Source organism: Medicago truncatula, chromosome 4 (assembly GCF_003473485.1).
Source record: "Medicago truncatula cultivar Jemalong A17 chromosome 4, MtrunA17r5.0-ANR, whole genome shotgun sequence".
Classification (NCBI taxonomy): domain Eukaryota; kingdom Viridiplantae; phylum Streptophyta; class Magnoliopsida; order Fabales; family Fabaceae; genus Medicago; species Medicago truncatula.
The window spans coordinates 15,091,888-15,102,861 of record NC_053045.1 but is presented as its reverse complement, the minus strand read 5'-3'; the positions used below and the strand labels follow the sequence as shown (position 1 = coordinate 15,102,861).

The 10,974-nt window shown below is 41.1% G+C and overlaps 1 protein-coding gene and 1 non-coding gene across 2 annotated transcripts; one reads left to right on the top strand and one right to left on the bottom strand.

Annotated features, from left to right (window-relative positions):
* Positions 1 to 402: 402 nt before the first annotated feature.
* Positions 403 to 5,730, bottom strand: LOC120579902 (uncharacterized). Its single transcript, XM_039832651.1, has 4 exons — positions 4,044 to 5,730; positions 1,805 to 3,176; positions 1,506 to 1,708; positions 403 to 1,028 (listed from the first exon to the last, which is right to left on the bottom strand). The coding sequence occupies exons 1-4, from the start codon at positions 5,728 to 5,730 to the stop codon at positions 403 to 405; spliced, it is 3,888 nt and encodes a 1,295-aa protein (XP_039688585.1).
* On the top strand, positions 5,237 to 5,342 carry LOC120580385 (small nucleolar RNA R71). Its single transcript, XR_005646109.1, has one exon. It is a non-coding gene; the product is annotated as a small nucleolar RNA R71 (small nucleolar RNA).
* Positions 5,731 to 10,974: the final 5,244 nt, after the last annotated feature.

Sequence of the window (10,974 nt, the reverse complement as noted above, 5' to 3'; positions counted from 1 at the left end):
AGAGAAAATGAAAGGGGAAAAGAAAGAAAAGGGTATGATTGTGAGAAAAGGAGGGAAGAAAAGAAAATGAAAGGGTGTTAAGTGGGGGGAAGGGTGTGGGACCCACGGGCTGTTCAAATTCTTTACAAGATGACGGGCGTCACGAAGGGTGACGGTCTAATCGTCAAACAGAGTAACGGGCGTCACCGAAAGTGACCAGCAGACCGTTGGAATTCATGACGGTCGTCACAAACGATGACGGTCAACCCGTCGTTGACTTTGGAAAAACGCTAAACCTCATTCAAACGATTGAAACTTATTGAACTAAAAACAAGCTGGAAGAAAAAAAAAAAAAACAATGGGTTGCCTCCCATGCAGCGCTTCGTTTTATGTCGGTAGCTCGACAGTTCAGAGTGGCAACATTCAAGGAGGACACATAACAAGAGTAGCGACATGTCCTACTTTCGCTGCTGGGTGGTAGTGTTTTAATCTTTGGCCATTCACTAGGAATTTACCAGTGGATTCGCTCCAGACCTCAATGGCACCTGATTGATTTACTTTAGTGACTTCAAATGGTCCACTCCATCGAGAGCGAAGCTTTCCAGGAAACAGCCTTAGCCTAGAATTAAACAGCAACACTACCTCACCTTCATTAAATTCACGTCTTATAATGCGTCTGTCATGCCATTTCTTTGTTCGTTCTTTATAGATCAAGGCATTTTCATACGCATCGAGCCGCAACTCCTCTAACTCATGAAGATCCAGCATCCTTTTCTCCCCAGCTTCGCTATGATTCATGTTTAGGGCTTTGATGGCCCAATAAGCTTTATGCTCGAGCTCAACCGGGAGATGGCACGATTTTCCATAAACGAGCTTGAAAGGAGTAGTGCCAATGGGTGTTTTAAAGGCGGTCCGATAAGCCCATAATGCATCGTTGAGCTTCAAGGACCAGTCCTTTCTTGAGACAGAGACAGTTTTCTCTAGGATTTGCTTAATTTCTCGATTAGAGATTTCTGCCTGCCCATTCGTTTGGGGGTGATAGGGAGTAACTGCTCTGTGACGTACCCCATACTTTGTTAGGAGATTCTTAAATATTTTAGAAATAAAATGAGATCCTCCGTCACTGATGACTAGTCTGGGGACACCAAATCTTGGGAATATAATGTTTTTAAACATCTTTACCACTACTTTTGTATCACAGGTAGGAGAGGCAATGGCCTCGATCCATTTTGACACGTAATCTACAGCAATGAGTATGTATTTATTTCCCATAGATGAAGGAAAAGGACCCATAAAGTCAATTCCCCAGACATCGAAAACTTCCACCTCTAGGATAAACTTTTGTGGCATTTCATTCCTGCTAGAGATGTTTCCGGATCGCTGGCACCGGTCACATTCTGAAACGAAAACATGAACATCTCGAAAGATGGTGGGCCAATAAAGCCCAACTTGAAGAATTTTTGCTGCAGTTTTTGATCTACTCGTGTGTCCTCCAATGGGAGAGGAGTGACAATGTGTGATGACACTCTCAATTTCCTCTTCAGGGATACATCGACGGAAAATACCGTCCACTCCTCTTTTGAATAAGAGGGGATCATCCCAGTAGTATTGCTTAAGATCGTGGAAGAATTTCTTCTTTTGTTGATAGGTCATGTCGGGAGGTAGAATTCCAGCAACCAAATAGTTTATGATATCAGCGTACCATGGGGTAGTTGTATTGCTTAGAGCACTTGCTTCTTCTGGTATCTTTTTGATGCCTGAACTCCCCTCTTCTAGAAAATCTATGAGGTGACCGTATCTAGGTGACTCCGCTTTCACAAAAGACACCAATCTTTCATAGGGAAAACAATCATTTATGGGTACCTCCTCCAACTGACCATCCTGAATTCTTGACAAGTGGTCTGCGACTACATTCTCAGTCCCTTTTTTATCGCGGATCTCCATGTCAAATTCTTGCAGTAACAATATCCATCGAATCAGCCTCGGCTTTGCATCCTTTTTGCTAAGCAGGTACCTGATAGCCGCATGGTCTGTGTATATGATTATCTTCGATTCCACTAGATAGGAACGAAATTTATCAATTGCAAAGACGATGGCTAGAAGCTCCTTTTCAGTTGTGGCATAGTTTATTTGAGCTTCATCGAGGGTCCTACTCGCATAGTAGATAACATGGAGTTTCTTATCTTTTCGCTGACCTAAAACAGCGCCTACTGCGTAGTCACTAGCATCACACATGATCTCAAAAGGTTGACTCCAGTCTGGAGGTTGCATTATTGGGGCTGAGATCAATGCGTGTTTTAACTGTTGAAAGGACTTAAGGCATTGTTCATTAAAAATGAACTCAGCGTCCTTCATCAGAAGGCCAGTCAATGGTTTGGTAATTTTCGAGAAGTCTTTGATGAATCGTCGATAAAAACCGGCGTGTCCAAGAAAACTCCTAACTTCTCTTACAGACTTGGGAGGGTGTAAATTCTCAATAACTTCTATTTTTGCTTTGTCAACCTCAATTCCTCTATTGGACACCACATGTCCAAGTACTATGCCTTCCCTGACCATAAAGTGACACTTTTCCCAATTAAGTACTAGATTGACCTTCACACACCTCTCCAGAACTTTCTCAAGATTACCAAGACAGTCTTCAAAACTAGACCCACACACAGAAAAATCGTCCATGAAAACTTCTAGAATATCTTCTAGGAAGTCGGCGAAGATTGCCATCACGCATCTTTGGAATGTGGCGGGTGCATTGCAAAGTCCGAATGGCATTCGCCGATAAGCAAATGTTCCGTAGGGACATGTGAATGTGGTCTTTTCTTGGTCATCCGGGTGGATGGGGATTTGAAAGAATCCCGAATAACCGTCAAGGTAACAGAAATATGAGTGCCTTGCAAGACGCTCGAGCATTTGATCAATAAACGGGAGAGGAAAGTGATCCTTTCTAGTAGCTGTGTTCAACTTTCTGTAGTCGATGCACATCCTCCATCCCGTAACTGTCCGCTTGGCGACTGAATCACCTTTCTCATTTTGAACTACAGTCATCCCGCCTTTCTTTGGCACTACGTGCACTGGACTTACCCACTTGCTATCGGATATAGGATATATGATCCCAGCATCAAGGAGTTTCATAACTTCCTTTTTGACCACTTCGCTCATAATGGGGTTTAGCCTCCTCTGATGCTCTCTAGAGGTTTTAGAGTCTTCTTCGAGCAAAATTCTGTGTGTGCACACAGATGGGCTGATCCCGGTGAGATCATTAATCTTATACCCTATAGCATCAGGATATCTTTTCAAAACATCGAGGAGTTTACCCGTCTCTTCCTTCCCTAACTCTGCGCTAACTATCACGGGGCGATTACGTTCTTTATCTAGGAACTCATATCTGAGGTTCTTAGGAAGTTCCTTTAGCTCGATCTTGGGGTGATCTGGCTCAGGAGATGGGTTAGTGGTTTGGTCGAGGCATTCAAGAATGCGAGAAATTTCGGCCTCCTCATCACTTACTTCTTCCATCTCTTTTACTTCCTCGATCGGATCTTCAATTGTTTCCTCAGATGGTTCATCTTCAGTTGAAAACTCCTTGATACATGCATCTATTATGTCAACAAAACAGCATGTATCGTTTATGGAGGGGCTTTTCATGAATTGAGATAAAATGAACTCAATCTTCTCTTCGCCAACCTCAAATGTGAGTTTTCCTTTCTTTACATCAATGATGGCACCCGCGGTAGCCAGAAAAGGTCTTCCTAAGAGGATGGGAGTAAGAGAGTCTTCGCTAATATCCATGACTACAAAGTCAGTGGGGATATATAGTTGACCGATTCTAAGAGGGACATCTTCAATAATCCCGACTGGATGTTTAATTGATCGGTCAGCTAATTGCAGAGACATTCTAGTTGGTTTCAACTCCCCTAGGTTTAGCTTTTTACAAATGGATAGTGGTATCAGGCTCACACTAGCCCCTAAATCACACAAGGCTCTATCAATGATGTGGCTGCCTATAACGCAAGGAATTGAAAAACTCCCTGGATCTTTTAACTTGGGTGGCATCTTATTTTGAATAATAGCGCTGCACTCCTCAGTAAGTGCTACGGTCTCATTATCATCAATCTTCCTTTTGTTAGTTAGAATTTCCTTCAAGAATTTGGCATACGAAGGCATTTGAGTAATCGCCTCCGAAAATGGAATACTGAGATGAAGAGATTTTAGAAGTTCTACAAACTTCTTAAATTGGCCCTCAGTTTTAGACTTCGCGAGTCTTTGAGGGTAAGGGATTGAAGGTTTATAAGGTGGAGGAGGTACATAAGGTTTTTCTTTTTCTTTTTCTGTTACCTCCTGAGACTTAGATGTCTCTCCGATGTCAACTGGCTCACTCACAGGGTCTTTAGCCTTTCCTTCGTCTCGGCTCCTAACTCTCACAGCAGCAGGTCTGTTGTCTAATTCTGTTCCACTACGTAGTGTTACAGCATTAACATGTCCCTTAGGATTTGGTTGCGGTTGGCCCGGAAATGTTCTGGCTGGGGCAGATGTTGCTGCTTGTTGTTGGGCCACTTGGGATATTTGTGTCTCAAGCATTTTATTATGAGTGGCCATGGAGTCAACTTTGTGCGCCAACTGCTTAATCAATTCATTCGTATGAACGTTTTGATTCATAAACTCCTTGTTTTGCTGAGTTTGAGTTAAAACAAAGTTTTCCATCATGAGCTCCAGGTTAGACTTTTTCGGAGCAACAGGGGCTCCTCTTTGTCCTTGGAAACCGGGGGGTGTTGCAGGTGCAGGACTTGGCGCAAAGGTAGGATTGTTATTTTTGTAAGAGAAATTTGGGTGGTTTCTCAATCCTGGATTGTACGTGTTAGCGTACGAGTTTCCTTGCGCGTAATTCACTTGATCAGTTTCTGCTAACAACAGACAATCGACAGCAACATGTCCTGGGGTTCCACATATTTCACAATTGGGAGTTACGGCAGCAACAGTAGCTGGTGGAGCGATTTTTAGGTTATCCAACTTATGGAACAACGCATCCACTTTGGCGTTCATATGGTCAAGGTTACTGACTTCATGCATACCTCCCTTGGATTGAGATTTCTCTACAGGAGTGCGTTCGCTCCCCCATTGATAATGGTTCTGCGCCATATTCTCAATAAGCTCGTATGCCTCCTTGAAAGGCTTGTCCATTAGGGCTCCGCCAGCTGCGGCATCAATGGTCATCCTCGTATTATAGAGAACGCCATTATAAAATGTGTGAATGATCAACCATTGTTCTAATCCATGGTGGGGACAAGCTCTCATTAATTCTTTGTACCTCTCCCACGCATCAAAAAGCGATTCGCCGTCTGTCTGCCTAAAGCAGGTAATTTGGTTCCTAAGCTGGGCAGTTTTACTAGGAGGGAAATATCTTGCTAGGAACGCCTTTTTCAATTCATTCCATGTCGTAATGGAATTTGACGGCAGAGACTGCAGCCAAGCTCTGGCTCTGTCTCTGAGGGAGAAAGGGAATAAACGCAGGCGAATGGCTTCGGGAGCGACGCCATTGCACTTAAGCGTATCAGCGAATTGCACGAACACGGATAGGTGCAAATTCGGGTCTTCCGTAGAATTACCGGAAAACTGGTTTTGTTGCACGATTTGCAACAGAGAAGGTTTCAACTCTAAGTTGTTAGCCTGAATCGTCGGGTTAACAATACTTGAGTGAGGCTCGTCCTGGGATGGGACGGCAAAGTCCTTAAGAGGACGGTTCGCGTTATGAGCTAGTTCCATTTCAGCGTGAATTCGTTCAACTTGGCGTCTGATATGTAAAAAACGTTCGATTTCGTCGATTGGTCGCTCTAGATTGTCCTCAGAGGATCGAGTACTTGGCATATAATCGACGAATAAAGATAAAAAAAGGAAAATAAATGCCTTAGTCTATACGGTGTAACAACGGTGTTACGATATTGCCTATTTGGTCCCCGGCAGCGGCGCCAAAAACTTGATAGGTCCGCAAGTGCACGGAAATATCGGTTTTAGTATAAAAGATTGTCGAACCCACAGAGACCAATGTCAAGTATCGTAATTAATTGTTACGTTGTTTATCTAAGGCGATGCAGATTAATTTGGTTGCAAATTGGGAAATTAACTTGTTTTTAATTACTTTTGAATGACGAGAGCCCGGAATATAATTCGTATCGTCCGTTGATGCTTGCTAAATTGTATTTTATTATTGTAACATGACAATATTTTCACGTGTAAATATTGCAAATTTAAAGGCACCGTCGACTTTCGTACGTCCGATACCGTATTTTAAACTCACAAGCGTCAGCTTTCGCATGTACGACCGCAAGTTTAAAATAGCCTTTTTGAAAATTTGAAATTTCTAAATTAATTAAAGAAAACGCTTTCGCTGTATTTCAAAATCAATTCCTAAAAATTCTACCGTCAGATACAGGTTTCACTCTTTCGATATGAAACCGGTATCACTGTATTTCAACTTTCATTGTAAATGTTAATTGTTTAAAGTCAGAATTTTTAGACTTTAAAAATAATTCCTGTTACAATTTCTAATCATACAAATTAACAGAGCACCATTGGTACGACATTCATCACATTCCGGACTCTATGGAAATCTACTCAGACATAATTAAATTAAACACTAAATATCCTTCTACTGAGTTCATGCTAAAGAGGAAGCTAATAAATATTGAAAGTACCTAACCTGTTATCAGATGGCAACTAAAAACGAGTAAAAGAGCAGCTGCAATATTCACCACTATAACTGAGTGTAAGTTCAAACAGGTTCTATGCAAACTGCTGAATAAGCATTCCGCTGCAAAACACAAATTACTAACAAGCAATACTATGCAGCAGCTTGCATATGCAGTAGTTAAACAGAAAAAGAATTATAAACAAGAAATAAAAGAGAAACAGGAACAATGGTGAAGAAACGTAAACAGAAGAACTCAGGGACTAAATTGCACAAAATTTAGAAGACAAGTCTGGATGTTATTTCTTCACATAATGAACCGAAATCTGTTTACAAATCTGTGGATATAATTCTTGCTCAAATCGGAATTGTAAAACTTGTGAAAAACTAACTTAAGCTAAAATGGAAAATAAGCTGTTTTCTGAAAATCTAAAGCTAAAACTGAAAGCGTCCCCCCTTTCGCAGGACTCCTCTCCGGGTCTATTTATAGGCCAAGCTTCATTGGAAACGTGCTCTGATCGTGCTTCTGCAGGTGGAGCGAGTGGGAGAGAAATCTGGAAACCGTTTCAGATAATGGGGGAGACTGCTTCTTCCGAACCCGTGACGGACGTCACAGGGTGTGACGATCTGCTCGTCACGGGGTGGTGACGGTCTGGGATGCTGATGACAGCCAGGTCGAGTTGGAGGGTGACGATCAGCACGTCACAGGGTATGACGGCCGTCACCCTGAAGCAGAATTCCTTAAGACTTCTATCCTTCTTTGTTTTCTCACTGAATTCCGTCATTTTTGCGCATGAAGGCCTTTATTGCTATGTACCTGAAACATAGCCATACAACCCAGCATAACATAGACAAAACTAGAGAATTTAGGCCTAAACTACACACAAAACGAGCTGAAATGATGTTGTATTTTCCATGTTATCAGCTTGGTGCGGAAGACTTATTCATGCTGTGCATTTTTTTTGTATAGTCTGCCTGTGGTGTGTTTAAGGGATGGTAGTGAGGCTTTTGTATGCTTGGCAATGTTAGGTGGTTAGTTTATGATAGCTAGCTTCAATTTGGTCATTTGCCACTAAAACAGATTTCAATATTCTCCCCTCATGTATCTCAATCCTTTATATCTAATCCTAGCAAACATGCTTACCCTAATTTCCAAACCCTTAACCTACTTTTTTGGCTCCAAACTATCCAGACCATTAGATCATTGTAATTAGGGGAGGTTAGCACATGAGCCATTGATCAAATCTCATTCCTTGAAAATTGATACACGCGCATAGGAAAACAAAACAGCTGCTGATAACAAAACACAACACACGCGTTTTCTCTTTCCCAAAACAAGCACGCCTTTCTTCTTCTTCCTCTTATCATCGTCACCACCGCCAACCCTCTCCGCCCCATCCATAGGAAACCAAGCATCTCACCATCTCCTCTTCACACTCCACCCAAACAGACTCCTTTGATTCTAACCATGAAAGAAGCAAGTATGAGTAATAGTGAGTGTAGCAGTATGTTTCAATCACATTTAAGTAGGTTTACTTTATATTTATAACTCTGTCATGCTTCCTAAACATTTTAAATTTTACTTTTCATCATTCAAATTGTTTGAAGTCTATAGTCTATCTGACATGACATGAGAGATAAATTTATTTGTGAAATTGTCTCCACTCTTTTTACATTCTTCAATGAACTCTTTAACAAGTTACTTGCCAATTATGTTTCAATTTGTAGCAGATGTTATTGGAAGTTTATGCGTCGTTCAAAACCACTTATGTAAGATACATGGTGGTGAATCCGTTGGTAGATTTGAAGGGCATATTACTAAGGTGGGTTGCGTGGGGCTGGGAGCTTTTTCCTGCTACTGTTTTGCTGCAGATTGATAAGTATCTCATCGAGGCTTGGTGCGTAAGACTTATTCATGCTGTGCATTTTTTTTGTATAGTCTGCCTGTGGTGTGTTTAAGGGATGGTAGTGAGGCTTTTGTATGCTTGGCAATGTTAGGTGGTTAGTTTATGACAGCTAGCTTCAATTTGGTCATTTGCCACTAAAACAGATTTCAATATTCTCCCCTCATGTATCTCAATCCTTTATATCTAATCCTAGCAAACATGCTTACCCTAATTTCCAAACCCTTAACCTACTTTTTTGGCTCCAAACTATCCAGACCGTTAGATCATTTTAATTAGGGGAGGTTAGCACATGAGCCATTGATCAAATCTCATTCCTTGAAAATTGATACACGCGCATAGGAAAACAAAACAGCTGCTGATAACAAAACACAACACACGCGTTTTCTCTTTCCCAAAACAAGCACGCCTTTCTTCTTCTTCCTCTTATCATCGTCACCACCGCCAACCCTCTCCGCCCCATCCATAGGAAACCAAGCATCTCACCATCTCCTCTTCACACTCCACCCAAACAGACTCCTTTGATTCTAACCATGAAAGAAGCAAGTATGAGTAATAGTGAGTGTAGCAGTATGTTTCAATCACATTTAAGTAGGTTTACTTTATATTTATAACTCTGTCATGCTTCCTAAACATTTTAAATTTTACTTTTCATCATTCAAATTGTTTGAAGTCTATAGTCTATCTGACATGACATGAGAGATAAATTTATTTGTGAAATTGTCTCCACTCTTTTTACATTCTTCAATGAACTCTTTAACAAGTTACTTGCCAATTATGTTTCAATTTGTAGCAGATGTTATTGGAAGTTTATGCGTCGTTCAAAACCACTTATGTAAGATACATGGTGGTGAATCCGTTGGTAGATTTGAACGGCATATTACTAAGGTGGGTTGTGTGGGGCTGGGAGCTTTTTCCTGCTACTGTTTTGCTGCAGATTGATAAGTATCTCATCGAGGCTTGGTGCGTAAGACTTATTCATGCTGTGCATTTTTTTTGTATAGTCTGCCTGTGGTGTGTTTAAGGGATGGTAGTGAGGCTTTTGTATGCTTGGCAATGTTAGGTGGTTAGTTTATGATAGCTAGCTTCAATTTGGTCATTTGCCACTAAAACAGATTTCAATATTCTCCCCTCATGTATCTCAATCCTTTATATCTAATCCTAGCAAACATGCTTACCCTAATTTCCAAACCCTTAACCTACTTTTTTGGCTCCAAACTATCCAGACCGTTAGATCATTGTAATTAGGGGAGGTTAGCACATGAGCCATTGATCAAATCTCATTCCTTGAAAATTGATACACGCGCATAGGAAAACAAAACAGCTGCTGATAACAAAACACAACACACGCGTTTTCTCTTTCCCAAAACAAGCACGCCTTTCTTCTTCTTCCTCTTATCATCGTCACCACCGCCAACCCTCTCCGCCCCATCCATAGGAAACCAAGCATCTCACCATCTCCTCTTCACACTCCACCCAAACAGACTCCTTTGATTCTAACCATGAAAGAAGCAAGTATGAGTAATAGTGAGTGTAGCAGTATGTTTCAATCACATTTAAGTAGGTTTACTTTATATTTATAACTCTGTCATGCTTCCAAAACATTTTAAATTTTACTTTTCATCATTCAAATTGTTTGAAGTCTATAGTCTATCTGACATGACATGAGAGATAAATTTATTTGTGAAATTGTCTCCACTCTTTTTACATTCTTCAATGAACTCTTTAACAAGTTACTTGCCAATTATGTTTCAATTTGTAGCAGATGTTATTGGAAGTTTATGCGTCGTTCAAAACCACTTATGTAAAATACATGGTGGTGAATCCGTTGGTAGATTTGAAGGGCATATTACTAAGGTGGGTTGCGTGGGGCTGGGAGCTTTTTCCTGCTACTGTTTTGCTGCAGATTGATAAGTATCTCATCGAGGCTTGGTGCGGAAGACTTATTCATGCTGTGCATTTTTTTTGTATAGTCTGCCTGTGGTGTGTTTAAGGGATGGTAGTGAGGCTTTTGTATGCTTGGCAATGTTAGGTGGTTAGTTTATGATAGCTAGCTTCAATTTGGTCATTTGCCACTAAAACAGATTTCAATATTCTCCCCTCATGTATCTCAATCCTTTATATCTAATCCTAGCAAACATGCTTACCCTAATTTCCAAACCCTTAACCTACTTTTTTGGCTCCAAACTATCCAGACCGTTAGATCATTGTAATTAGGGGAGGTTAGCACATGAGCCATTGATCAAATCTCATTCCTTGAAAATTGATACACGCGCATAGGAAAACAAAACAGCTGCTGATAACAAAACACAACACACGCGTTTTCTCTTTCCCAAAACAAGCACGCCTTTCTTCTTCTTCCTCTTATCATCGTCACCACCGCCAACCCTCTCCGCCCCATCCATAGGAAACCAAGCA

What these genes read in the sequence shown, in the direction of transcription:
- LOC120579902 (XM_039832651.1), bottom strand. Translation starts at nt 5,730, where the DNA reads ATGGAACTAGCTCATAACGCGAACCGTCCTCTTAAGGACTTTGCCGTC. An exon ending in AGCACTTACTGAGGAGTGCA is followed by an intron (nt 3,177 to 4,043) that starts GCGCTATTATTC and finishes TGCTCGAAGAAG; the next exon opens with ACTCTAAAACCTCTAGAGAG. An exon ending in TTTCCCTATGAAAGATTGGT is followed by an intron (nt 1,709 to 1,804) that starts GTCTTTTGTGAA and finishes AGAAGAAGCAAG; the next exon opens with TGCTCTAAGCAATACAACTA.